The sequence below is a fragment of the Lepisma saccharinum genome, chromosome 6, assembly GCF_977018435.1.
Source record: "Lepisma saccharinum chromosome 6, izLepSacc3.1, whole genome shotgun sequence".
Classification (NCBI taxonomy): domain Eukaryota; kingdom Metazoa; phylum Arthropoda; class Insecta; order Zygentoma; family Lepismatidae; genus Lepisma; species Lepisma saccharinum.
This window is the reverse complement of record NC_139234.1, coordinates 69,502,809-69,517,488: the sequence shown is the minus strand read 5'-3', so window position 1 is coordinate 69,517,488 and position 14,680 is coordinate 69,502,809. Positions and strand designations below refer to the sequence as shown.

At 36.0% G+C, this 14,680-nt stretch overlaps 1 protein-coding gene across 1 annotated transcript in view; it reads right to left on the bottom strand.

The window, feature by feature from the left end:
* LOC145988849 (muscle-specific protein 20-like) overlaps positions 1-14,680 on the bottom strand; it is a 76,889-nt gene that overhangs the window by 11,271 nt on the left and 50,938 nt on the right. Inside the window, exon 2 of the mRNA XM_083124085.1 lies at positions 4,808-4,889. Coding sequence (XP_082980211.1) covers positions 4,808-4,889 — 82 coding nt within the window. The remainder of the gene's footprint in view (positions 1-4,807; positions 4,890-14,680) is intronic.

The window sequence follows — 14,680 nt, the reverse complement described above, 5'->3', positions numbered from 1 at the left end:
AAATCACAAAGAATGCGGTGGCTGGGTCACGTACAGAGAATGGGAAACGATAGAATGCAAAGGAAAGTGATGCAAGAAAAAATCTATTCAACAAGAAGAAGAGGAAGACCAATGACAAGATGGCTAGATGGTGTCCTGGAAGATTTGCGTCACATGAAGGTGAAAAGATGGTGGGAGATTGCAGAGGACAGGAATAGATGGAGGCACATAGTTGAGGAGGCCAAAGCCCATGAGGAGCTGTAGCGCCATGTGGTAAGGTAAGGTAAGGTCCAAAGACTTTGTTCATTAATTGCTTCCGTTTTCCCGTTTGTTTAATAGCAGGACAAACTTTATTATTTTTGTGCAATGACTGAATCAAAATAAATTTCACTATGGAGTTTGGAAGCGCAGTCCATAGAATTGTAATTTGCATGACTTTTTTCTGTTACGTATTTTCCTAATTAATATTATGTGACTCAAAATGTAGGACATTTATGATATTTTTCAAATTCCTCCCGGACGCCGGACATAAGGCTAAAATGTAGGACATGTCCGGGAAAATCCGGACGTCTGGTAACCCTAGCTAGGACGTCAGGGGCATGGATGTTTTGTGAGCGTCCATTCATCAATTTCATCATATCATCGCTCATCCCCATCTTCGCAAATTAGCCAAAAGTGGCACAAGAAGCAAAGCAAAATGAAGCAAATCAATCAATCGATTTTGGTAATAAATAGGCGACATGAAATTTCAATATTACACTCTTCCTTTAAGAAATACATGTTGGAATTGACATCTAGAGTAAAGTATTAGCCAATGACTACGGAATTGACTGCTTGATGACACTTTGTTGTTTCTGTGAAGCAGGTGATTTTAATTACATATAATCAATATTTTTAACTGTCTGTTTCTACCCCCAAACATAGTTTTAGAAACAATGACACCGGTTCTAGCCCTTTATAGTCAAGTTTGTATTCGTAAATAAAAATGGAATGCAGTTTTTTAATAAATATACCTCCAACCTCAATGCTGTTGACTTCTATTAGGTACGTAAACACTTAAAAATATAGCAAGGTGAGAAAGAAAACGTATAAAGTTCCTTATACATTCCAGAAGCATCGCCGTCGGGTGGGCGGGAGAAAGCTCTAGGAAAAGTCTCCATGGGAGATTTGCAGGCAGAGAAAGAGTGAGAAAAAGAGCGAACGAGAAGCAGAGAAAGCTGAGAAATAAATTTATAAATAAATGGATCTTCAGTTAAAGAAATAAAGGCGAATGAGAGGATAAGATATAATGACAGGAAGAAAGAGGGGGAAATAAAGAAAAGGTTGAGAAAATGGGAAGAAGGAAGAAGATATGGAAGCAAAGGAGGAATATGGAAATGAAGAAAAAGATAAGCAGAGGAGGAAGAAAGAGGAAAACAAATAGAGGAGGAAAGAGAAAGAAAAAGAGAGAGAGAGACGGAAAGAGAAAAAGAGAGAATATTAGCAGCTGTTCCACCGATCACTTGGGAACGCAGGATATTTTTTTCGGAGGGGGCTGGAGTTGTAAAGGTGGATATCACATAGCTGCATTTTAGGGGAAGAGAGGGACTGGATGCATTAAAAATTATTTCGCAATCACGATTTCTAATCTTCGTTTTAAAAGTTGTTCAAAGACAAAATGGTGGTCAGGGTCATTTTAAGGGGGTTTGAATTTACCATTTTGGTTTTTTCCCGGTTCTCTGTTGCTTTCATTTGAAAAATTTGATTTTCTCAAAATTTCGGGAGGGGTACCTCGAAATATTCGTCCACTATTGAGCCCACCCGAGAGAAATTATTTGGCGACGCCAATGCTCAAATTTAACACTATTATACGTAAGCTATGACAATCAGGAACTTATACGGGGGGTCCAAACCAACTGTCTCATAATAATAATCGTTTATTTTTTAAGTGTTGAGCACAGTATGAAACCTAATACAGCACTAAGTCAAATGCAAAAGTACAAAGTTACACGAATAAAATACATAAGCTGTAGAATAACATAACATAACAAGTTAGCATATTTACACTTCAAGTTACAGTTTTCAACGAGATCTATTATATCTCTGATACTAATAATTGTTTATTGTTATATAATATTGTGCAATTAACTGTGTATTGTTCTAATAATAATAATAATCATATTTATTGAAGTGATGATAACGATTAAACAACCACTATGTTATGCAAAATTAAAAAAATTGAATACATAATTTTAAAATAAAACAGTGGATCCTACAATCTTATACATCAACATAATTCAAATTGTAGGTTTCAACAAGATCGGCTACTAAACCTCTTGCCTTGTTTAGGCATGTGAGAATTGAGATATTCCTATGGGAATATCTGGGAATTTTATAAGCTATATTATTCAAAAAGTATTCACTGTCAACTTGGAAATTTAATATCTTCTCTACAAAATTTATCCTTTTCATATTTCTTCTGTCTTCTAAGGAAAACATATTCAACTGTGATAACCATTCAGAGTAATGTTGGTCACAGTAATTTTTTTAAAACTTTGTACATAATAACCTGATGAAAAGTTTTTGAACTGATTCAACTTTTTGAAGGTGACTGGTTGCAGTCAGAAACCATAGTTCATTTGCATATTCAAGAATAGGACGAACTATCGTTTTATACAGGAATATTAAGGTATCTTCCTTTTTAAAAACTTTCCATGAGAAAAATATATAACCAAGCATTCTCTTTGCTCTTTTGCAAATTTCTGAAATGTGCTCATCAAATATGAGAGAGGAGTCTATTACTATTCCTAAGTCTTTATGACTGTCGCACACTTGGATTTTATTTTCATAAATAAAATAGTTGGATACTATATAATGAACTTTCTTAGTACATCTTAAAACTTTACACTTTTTCACGTTAATTTCCATTTCATTAATCTTGCACCAATATATCATTCTATCGAGATCAGCCTGAAGTTGAGCGACATCATTATTTGTTAAAATACTCTTAAATTTTTTTATATCATCTGCATATAGTAAACATGTGCTAGATTTAAAACATAATGTAACATCATTGATAAAAGCAGCGAACAGAATTGGGCCAAGTGGCGACCCTTGAGGTACTCCACAAAGTATTTCTTTTTTAGAAGAAGTTGTTTCACCAATCTTAACAGAGAAACTTCTATTTACTAAAAAGTTGGAAAACCATTTCAGAAATCGTGGTGATAATCCCATTTGGTCGAGTTTGTAAATTAATAGCCGATGACTGACACTATCAAAGGCTTTAGCCAAGTCAATAAATAAAATATCGGTCTGGGATTGCTTCCTAATGTTAGATTTAAGAGAGTCTATTAAAACCAATAAATTTGTAATAGTAGACCTTTTTGTAAAAAATCCATGCTGATTTCCATCAATATATTGTTTAAAAGAAAAAGACAAATAGTCAGCAATTATGTGTTCAAAAACCTTTGCTATGGAATTTAATATAGTAATTGGTCTATAATTATTAAGATCATTGGCTTTTCCATCTTTGTTTTTAGTTACAGGTACAATAAACACATTTTTTCAGATATCTGGAGATATTCCAGAAGTAAGTGACATGTTGTAAATTTTAGTTAACAATGGTACAAAAACATCTTTGTTTGCTTTCAAAATAAAATTAGGTATGCCATCAGGACCTATTGAAGACCTGCCTTTTAGTTTGTTAATTGTATCACTTACATCCTCTTCCAAGATAACAGGTACATCAATTAAGTTGGTGTATGAATGAAGATTAATATTTTTAAAATTTACATGACTTCTTTTTGAGAAAGATTTGTGAAAAAGCTTACTAAAAGCATTAGCAATATCATATTCATTGAACAGTACATCATTATCATAAATAATTTCAGCGATAGTATTTTCTCTCTTCTTTCTATTAAAGTGAAACCAAAAAGCATTCTTGTCACCATTAACATTGTTTTCTAAGGATGAGTAGTAATGCTCCTTTACGTTAGAATATTCCTTTTTAACATCTTTCCTTAATTGGGAATAAGTACTGTAATATTCACACTTATTTGTAAGTTTAAATTTATCATGATACCTTCTCTTTTTATTGATCATTCTTTTTAGTTTCCTTGTCATCCAAGGCAGTTGATTGTTTGTTCTTTTAACTTTTGAAGGAATATTGTTTTTTAATATTGCATACACATTTCTAGTCAGTTCCATAACAGATTGTTGTACATCATTAGATATTTCAACCATATATGGTAAATGCAATAATTCATTATAAGCATTCACATAATTACCTCTGGCGAAATTAAGACATCTATAAATATTATTTTCCCTTGTATCTATATTGTCTTTTTTAGAATAATAATAATAATAATAATAATAATAATAATAATGGTTTAAATTAAAATAATTATGTTACATTAATTAAATATATATATTAATTTATATTGTATTTTTATTACATGAATAGGTAAAAAGACGCAACACGTATTCATTATCTAGCTTACATAAAGTTTAGATCGCCAAAATTAAGGAAAATAATGTAAAATACATAAATAATTGAATATTTATTCAAAAACAAAAAAAGAATGTTAGATCCAGTTGACGAAAAGTAAAGTTCATGATTAATGTATTATTATAAGTAATACTGTGCATAAATCTTCTCTGGTACTGTCATTCAAAGTTATGATCCCAATACAATCCTTGCTTTCCAATAAGTTAGGCGGAAATAACCATCGCCTAAACAACAAATGTTAAATAAGTATATTTCCATTATTTAATTTTAGTACTTGGTATTCTTTTACGGGGGGAGGGGATCCGGACGACAATCTATGAAGGCTATTGTCTGCATACTCACGTGCCGGGAACCTCTCTCCCGTGACGGCCTCTATCCATGCCTGGGCCTCCGCCTCTTGTTCGGTCTCCCTCTTCCCTGCAACCTGAGGGAAATAAGATGCTAATGATATACATGATATAACGGACATATTCATACAAACAAAATATGGACACAACCGCTTTGAAAAAAAATACAATCAAATGAGGTAGTGATGTAGTGGGATCTTGTAAGAACTCCAAGTCAATAACATTTATTGCATTACAACAACATATCTAATAGATAAGTCTGGGGCTCGGAAATTGATGAAAGAAAATATTATTGTCTGAGCCTTGAAAACAATGGTAAACCTGTGATATCAGCAGTTTCCCTTCAGTTATAACCAGAAAACATTATATTTTTTTATTATTTTTATTTTTCGGCCTTTTTTGGCTTTTATGTTATTTTTCAGTAATTTTTACCGTTTCTGTTGCATTTTCTTCATTTTAAAGGTTTCTTTTTCTTCTGCCCTGTTGTTTTATTTAATGCATTTGCTAGCATAGCTTACATATTTAAATATTCTGACATGGTTCCTTTAGCATGTTCGCCATTAATAGAAAATACGGCCAATGGAAAAGCAGAATAATAGAGGCCAGCAAGAGAGCCTCAAAGTTCAGTTTTAAGTTTGCTGGAGGAAAAATAAATTTACCAGAATTACTTAATGCATTGCCAAAAACTTCAGTTAAATATAATCTGATGTATGCGAAACACGACTCCATTTTCAGATACTGGCCGACGACTGTTTCGGGCAAGGTCAACTGTGATAGGAGGTGAATGACGATACAGAAAAAAAAACCTGCGATGTAACCTTGAAGTAAAAACAAAGAATTAGAATTATAAATTCTTTATTCATGGGCGAAGTTCAGCCTGTGGCTGCTCTACCACTTAACCCACAAAATCTAGTACAATAAAACAAACAAAATATAATTACTACTATAACATAAGAATTCCATTTCATATTCACTTCTAAATATTTCAGTAATTAACACTCTAAAAAGATAAAAACAATTTTACTCATTCACACACATCAAAGTAATTATGAATTATAATGGATTAATTATGATTATGCATTCAGTAATTAACACTCTAAAAAGATAAAGACAATTTTACTCATTCACACACATCAAAGTAATTATGAATTATAATGAATTAATTATAATTATGCATTCAGTAATTAACACTCTAAAAAGATAAAGACAATTCACACATCAAAATGTTCGTCTTGGGTTCAAATCTGCTCATTTTTTGGTTTTGATTTCAACGTAAGCATGCTGAATCTAGTCATGTGTACTGAGGCTCTATCCCTGCTCATGTAGAAGTACTTCTGTACTTTTAAAGTTGTTGTATGTCGCACACGAGGTAGGATCTGGTGGCGGCGCATTCCAACAATATGCAGAAGCAGCTTTGAAGGATGACAGGAATATGGATTTTGAGAACCTGTCCAGATGAAGTTTCTTAGTGTCGAGTCGTGTAGGTGTGTATGTCGTGTCTAAATTGGAGTCTGTCGTATAAGTATGTCGGTGTTTTTGTTTACAGAATTTTGAATATTGTGCAGGCCAGACGTAGTTTTCTGCGTCGTGTCATATTCAGCCAATTAACGTCATTTAAATAAGGCAGTATGTGATCCCTTCTTTTGAAGCTAAATGCAAAACGTATACAAGAATTCTGTACTTTTTGTGCAATTTTAGCATTCTTTTTTGTTAAATTAACACCGTAAACAACGTCACAGTAATCGAAAGTTGGAAGAACTAGAGCTTGCATAAGACGCAATTTAACATCAGTCCAAAGTAAGTACGATGATTTATAGACAACTGCATTAGCACTTATTAGCTTTTATCCCTTTGCTTCAGTAATTTAAACCACTAAAACAACAAGTTTTATCGAATTATTCAACTACTCTCTTGTAATTTATGAAAAATCAAGCGAAAATTATTTTTAGTCAATTTTGTACCATTTTCATGTTATTTTTTAATAATTTTAAAGTCACTTTGGATATTTTTTAGGTCATCAACTTCCGAGCTCTAGTCATAACATTATACTTTAAATGTGCATGTAGGGCAAAAAGCTGCTTCGTTAGTCACAAAAGATGCATAATAATAATAATAATAATAATAATGCATATATTTAGCCGATGAGGTTAAGCCACAAGCTACTCTACCCTTAACTCTTGCCATTAGCTACATAGCTAAGAGCATATGCATAATTTAAGGGATGTATGATAACAGGAAAATAAGAATGACGAGTTAACTAAAGGCAGGGGTTTATCCAGGATTTTTATCTTGGGGGGTTGTTGGAAACTTTTGGGGGGTGTAAGTTTGGGGATGTTAAGTGAATATTTTGGATCGTTTCTAATTCAATTTGTTCATAGATGTTTCCAGAGATTAACCCCCCCCCCCTTTCCCTTCACGTAACATTTCAGTAGAAAAGATATGTCAATGCAGGAAAAGATGGAAAATAGATTTTTGTGATGATGTTAACATTTCAGTCTAACGTTTCGAGTATTGCTTTCCGATAATGTTCACTACTTGATTTAATCAATCGTTAGACAAGAGACAAGAGATGACATTGAAAAACACAAAATTTAAACATATTATTACCAGAAATCATTTCATGCAATTCTTAAGCTAGTTATAAAGAAATTAGGAACACTAACTGTATTTGTATGGTTCTTGTCGTAGGTGTAAGTCGGAGTTCATCTTAGGGGGTGCCCAATTCATGGATGGAATATCAGTGAGAATGCATTGCATGGGTGAGCGCGCGCTTGCATGTCTGAATACAGATATAATATGACACTTAAATAAATCAATATACTGCGAGCGAAGCGAGCAAGAAAATTTTTAGAACTATTTCTTTGCAAACTGATAATGCATATTATTAAGTAAACATAGCGACAATACTTTCATTTTACAGTATCCCATGATGTTTACTCTTTACAATCCTGCTTTGCTCGTTCGGCACCCTCTTTACCTCAGCACATGCCCCCTGCCCCCTCCTGTTCTAGTTTCAGTTAGAAAATATGCATATATATCATTTTAATAGTTTTATGTTGCGAGTGAGTTGCAAAATCTGCTGTTGTTTTCAAATCTCTATTTAAACAATGATTCACAAACTGAAAAGAGTAATGAAACTATATATTTAGAGCATGGTTATGAAGACTTTAAAATATAGTGAGAAGTTGGGATGCAAGTTGATAGATGCCTGGTATTGCTTTTGAACGAAATCGGTCAAGGAATTTCATATTAAAGTCCTATATCCTTACAAAGCTTTGGAAAATACTCTCGACGCTGTTCAGAGTTTATCTTTAAAATACTGGACGAGATACTCTAGGGAATTAGGAGTCATGTGTATCTTTGCCTTAAAAGAAAACGAAAAAACATGTGCAAATAAACATATGCAGGGTGGCTACTCTCTGGGAATTCCTGGAATTATGCGAGAATTAATGGCTCCGGGAATTATGCGTGAATTCTACTTCAATTTTTCTCCGTAGGCGTGAAAAATTACAACTTTTTAAATACAAATCCCATTCACATTTTATGCAAATAAAAATTATTTTCGTAAAATTTTCTTGCTTGCTTCGTTCGCAATTCCTCCTTTTCTTAGTCTTATCAAGTTTATAACCATAGCCAGGGGGCGGCGTGAGTCGGCCCTGGGTGCCGAACTATCTAAATGAAAAAAAAATGTTGTAAAATTGATTGATTGATTTGTGGTTTTAAGTCCACTTTATGCACAGAAAGGCTAAACGGGACTGGACCTACAGTTTAAATTGGGATCCGAACTACTGTGCCATGTGTTGAAAAAATAATTGAAATCGTTTGTTCGAACACAAATGCTTTAGCACCAACTTCTACCCCTTTTTGCATAATTAACGAGGATAATAACGTCTTTGATACTACTACTACTACTACTACTACTACTAATAATAATAATAATAATAATAACAACAACAACAACAATGTTGGTCTCGGCGGGTTAGAATCCCGGCTTGGACATGGATGTTTGTGACTGTCCATTCATCAATTTCATCATATCACTCATCCCCACCTTCGAAAATTAGCCAAACGTGGCACAAGAAGCAAAGTAAAATAAAACAAATCAATAATAATAATAATAATAATAATAATAATAATAATAATAATAATAATAATAATAATAATAATGTTATAATAATAACATTATTATTAACACTATTATTATTAGTAGTAGGATTAGTACGTTTATCCTGACATTTTCTCCCCGCCCGCTCAGACAAAAATTCGTGGCTGCGCCTCTGATTGTAAATAGAAACTCCGCACTTTAAATTAAATATTTTAATTATATTATGTATACCGTTTAATTGAGTTATAATTTTTGGATGTTGGAATCACACAGACCCTTTATATTATGAAGATATTTGTGTGTGGATGTTGAGAGGCGGTAATACGTAAAGTTGAAATAGAGAAAACATCTGCTTGAATTTTTGGAAAGTTCGCCTTGAAAACCGGGAATTATACTTGAATTTTATCATGGTCCTAAAGTAGCCACCCTGGTAGTATGGCATGTTAGCTGCAAAGAAAAGGCAAGGAATTTTCACTTCTAAATTGAGGTAATGTTTTATTTTCAATTATTTAAAAATTGAAAAGCATTTATTTCACTTTCCAGCACAAAGAGCACAATGAACCAAACAAGTGAGTAGCAAGCACCGTCGTGCCCCCACTGGTGCCCCTATGGTCAGATATAAATTTGGGACTTAATGTAAATTAAATTTATTTTTATGTTTAATTCCTTATACTGCCTTTGCTTCCTCTTAAAAGTTGCAAAAAATTAAATATGTTATTATGTCAGGGAACCGACTACATAAAAAGAGGAAGACAATTTTTATTAAATCTATATCTTTGCAAACTGACAATAACTTTAATTTAATAGGGTGCCAGTAATTTCACAGGACGTTAACGCTTTTCAATTTTTATCTGTCTTGCTTGTTCGACACCCCATTAGTCCTTAGCTCCCAGGCAACCACCCGTGCGAACCCCCCACCCTATGTTTTTTACAACTATCTTTCTAATATATAATTTCATTTACAAAGGTAAAAACTCTTAGAGCCACAAAAATGGTCACATACATCAACTATAGACGTAAATGAATCACTTCGGTTCTTCATGAAATACTTGCCGTTTTATATCGAATACTGTCAGTTAATTTTATATTGGTACTTTATGAATATCCGTTGGCAGAAATTATACCTACATATAGTGTCACTGCTTCTCTACTCACCCCTTTCGATTTCTTTCTCTCTGATTTCATTCTCTTTTCCTAAATCCCGTATCTTCTTCAACCACTTTTGCAGTAAAGTTTCAGACATTGTTACACTAAGTACAACCTTGGTGACAATGAAGTTCGACCAGAAAGGAATACGTGATTAAATGCACAGAGGCATAGGCGGTGGAATGGGTGACCCGCAGAAGTGACGCATGTGTGTAAGAGGAGGCGTGTGAGCAGGCAAGAATCGTGATCCCAGCATGTTGCACCCAAGGTCACGTAAAGAACGAAAACGGGGAACAATACGCGTGACATTGAACTTCGACCAGGCACCAGACCCATACGAAAAATTCCAGATAGTGGCGCATTCGACGGAAGCATGACGTCACGAACACGATAAGGTAGTCCGCCGTATATAAGCGAGTGCTGTGCACCGAGGAACCGCAGTGCATCATCACCATGGCCAGGAGCAAACCTATTGACAACACCGTGAGGAGAAGAGTGGCGGAGTTGCAACGGGATGGACTCAGTGAACGGGAAATAGAGCGCCAACTGAACTTACCTAAGTCAACCGTCCACTGCATCATCAAACACCACCAAAATACGGGTACTACAGAGCCAGGTAAGGCCCCCGGTCGAAAACGCCTGCTGAGCGTGCGTGACCTACGGATATTTAGGCGCTATATCCAGACCAACAATCATGTTTCTGTGGCCGAATTACGACTGTGGACTCGAGAACGCTTTCACATTGAAGTGTCAACCAGAACCATTCGCCGTTACCTACAGCGATGCGGTTACCGAGTGTACAAGGCGAAACGTAAACCCTTCCTTTCCATGTTGAACAACGGCAATCGACTACGGTGGGCACGAATGTACCGGGGATGGACATTTCGGCAGTAGAACAGGGTTTTGTGGACGGACGAATCCATTTTCAATGTTGTGTACGGGAAAATACGGAAAACAGTCATTTGTCGGAAGGAGGAACAGAATGAAGCAAAATGTTATGCACGTCGGGTACAGAAACTTGCGTCAGTGATGGTATGGGGATGCATGACGGCATCTGGGGTTGACCCACTACACGTCTGTGAGGGCATTGTGAATGCACACACCTATACACGCATACTGGAGCGGCACCTTCCCACAGTGCGAAGGCACCTGTTCCACAGGCGGCGTCTCATTTTTCAACACGACAATGCCAGGCCTCATACAGCGCGGCTGACAAGAGAATGGTTGACTCAACATCACGTGCGAACTCTGCCATGGCCACCATCGAGTCCCGACCTCTCGCCCATTGAGAATGTGTGGCGTGTTCTTAAGCGACGTGTGCAACAGAGGGGACCCACGACAGTGGCTGCTCTTATCGCCTGCCTGCAGGAGGAATGGCACCGCATCGATGTGGAATACCTTGAACGACTCGTCCGCAGCAAGCCCCGACGCATTGCCACAGTTATTCGCCGACGGGGCGGCGTCACACCATGGTAAACAGGATCCCCTCTAACAGTGGTCGAACTTCAATGTCACGTGTAGATGGACGAAAATGTTTTATTTTGTGTGGACACCATGCATTGCTGCGTTGCAGCGAAAATTTATGTTTTCCTTTGTTACATGTAGCCTGCTGAATAAAATATGTTCAGCATATGCATGTGTTCTCCTTCTTTCATAACGCACTCCTATATTTGTGACTGGTCGAACTTCATTGTCGCTAAGGTTGTAGAACGACAACACGAACTGAGATGCTACACTGAGATTCTGACCTAAGGCCTAAGGCATTTGACTGTTCTCTTCTCTACCACTCCAAAATCATCAATCTCGCCCAAGTTAAAGAAAATAGTGTTGCTAACCATAGAAATACAATTCACTACAAGAAGTCAAACCTGTAGCATTGAATATCTTCCCTTACTTTTATCGTACATTTTTCACATGAAAGAATCAAAAGGAAAATGCAACGAAATGTAAATTTCATTGACTCATGGGTTCAATTTACAAATCTGTAACGTATTTAAGAAATATTTATTTAGGTATTCAAACGCTGAACTGTCAACACTGTGTGCGCTATGTGCTCCCTGGAAGGAGGGCGAGAGGTCAGTTTGACCTATTCCAGATGGCAATGTTCCTTCCAAAGCCTTCTCAAGGAAGCTGGTGTTTCCAGGAAATGACCATGCTGAACATTCCACTCTCCTTCTTTGACACTTTGGTTGTAGTTGATCGAAAGGTCCATTGGACTACGCTTCTTGTAGAGCTACAAATGGTTCCTTTATGTTGAAGTATTGTTATTCTATTGTTGATATAAAAATCCATTCTTACACCCCCCTACAGGGGGGTGTTCCACTTTTCTGCTTGGGGGGGTGTCCGTCAAAATTTGGGAGGGTGTTGGGGGGTGTTAGGGGTGTGTGGATAAATCACTGACTAAAGGGAATTCAAAGGATTTCACATAAACCTGAATTTAAGGACATAATTAATAATATAACAATCATAACATTACACAATTTTAATTTCAAAAAAGACAGATGAATGTAGATAGATTGTGAAAATACGAGAAGTAAAAAAAAAAACAATATGCAGGTTTACATAAGTCTACATTTAAGTAAAAACAAACTGAAATTACAATGACATATTGCTGAGTTAGTTACAATTTTTTTTAAAAAATATATGTGTTAAATCGTACATAGCGTCGTGCCATTGTTCATATGCTGTTTCCGCAGAAGCAAATCTATAAGTTTGAAGTAGTGTACTATTATTGCAAATAATAATAATAATAATAATAATAATAATCGTAATTTGAGTCACAATGTTGAAGGCCAAATAATGGCCGCATTCGGCGAGCCAGACAACTGCAAGATGTATCTGAGAGGAAACACGTGACTATCAACTTCCAGCTTAAGATCATCTTAACTGAATCGCCGGACGACAAAAAAAAGTCACACGCGGTCTGTGGTTGAAACTAGTCAATGCAGCAACTAGCATACAAGCTGTAAGGAGGAAAATTATGGAGAAAAAATATATTTAGGAAAGAATGAAAAAGTAACTAGTAAAGTAGTAGGAAAGAGGGTAAATATGGTATATCATCTTTGGTCATACGATTAATTGTATTTAAGTAATGAAAATCAATTTTGAGTTCATTTTCATATTCTTCTTCATAATATTCCGAGTTCAATCAAAATATTTGTTCTAAAAAGAAAAAATATTACCACGTTAAGTCTCATTATGGATATATACTTAGCATTAATTAAAGTAGATTGCATTATTCAAATCTTGTGTCGAAGTCACACTCTTCGTTCTTTGAAGCAGACGAGATATTCAGTGAACGTGGTCTTAATATAAAATAATGAACTTCTCTCACTTCAAACTAATATTTCAACATTTTCAAAGATCATTTATTTATATTGAGTACAAATAACAGACATCGCTATGTATAACTATAACCATCCCCACAATAACATTATCCCAAATCGCACATATCTCCACGGACGCCGCCATCTTGCAAGATGTTGTGCAGACGATACGAGTCAACTTTTCCTTAACTTGCTCCGGTTGCAAGATGGCTGTAAACCGTCTGAATGCCCGGACTCCTTCACTCTGCAAGACGTGACGCCAACTTTCGCCCGCCGAACGCTAAAATTGCAAGATCTTCAAGCTGACTTGAAGTTGTCTGGCCCGCCGAACGGCAATGTTCGTATATATATATATACGAACATTGCGCCCTTCGCAGCTCATTGGGAGATTTCAGATCCTGTAGAGTCCCGTGTGGTGCTACGACTCACTTTGGTGATCAATGGGGGTAGAGAGATTATGAAAAGTTGGCAATGCATGGGTATCTGCAACAGGGTATATTTTCTGTACTCTGTACTCAGAGTTAGCTTGGTTTCCCGGATGGCGTAGTGGTAACCTCCTTGCCTTGTAATCAAACGGTCCTGGGTTCGATACCAGTTGGAGGCACATAATAGTTCGGATCCCACTCTAAACTATTGGTCTATACTCGATTACCCCTTATGTTACAGAAAACATACACTGACATAGTTAGCCGGAATAAAATGATATTATCTCTGTCTACCATACTCTGGCGGTCCTTGCGAAAAGTCTCACCTCTTTTGCGACCTTGATGGTTTCCCATTTTGGCTGCGCCACTGAAGTGTTACGCAAGTGCGGTCGAAACAGCTGTTTTAATTGCAGTGTTTACAGAACCTTCGTCTTCGATCCATGCTTTTAATGACCATTCGGATGCTCTCCGCTTCATTTCGCCACCGCTAGAGGACTCTGCCAAAGGAAGAGGCGGACAAAATGCATGTGAGAACCACCTGCTCCTCAAGATTGCGTCATGTTCCCCTTAAATTACACAATCACACCGAATTGCATTGCACATTCTGCAATTAAACCGTCATTTGTGCTGTGGTCGTTATCGCTAAAACGATCCATTTTAATTATCTCTTCTATAGACCTGATCGTTAGTCTTGAATGTCTCTTTTCGTTTGTTCTTGTGCCAAAAGGAAAGCAGATTTTTCTTGAATTTTAGGGACGTTGGTTTCCAGTTTTGCTATTATTCATAAAAGTTTTGTCGAACGAAGAAAATTTTCCCTTCTTGTAGGAAAACATTGACGTAATTTTAAGCGAAAATGGATATTCGAT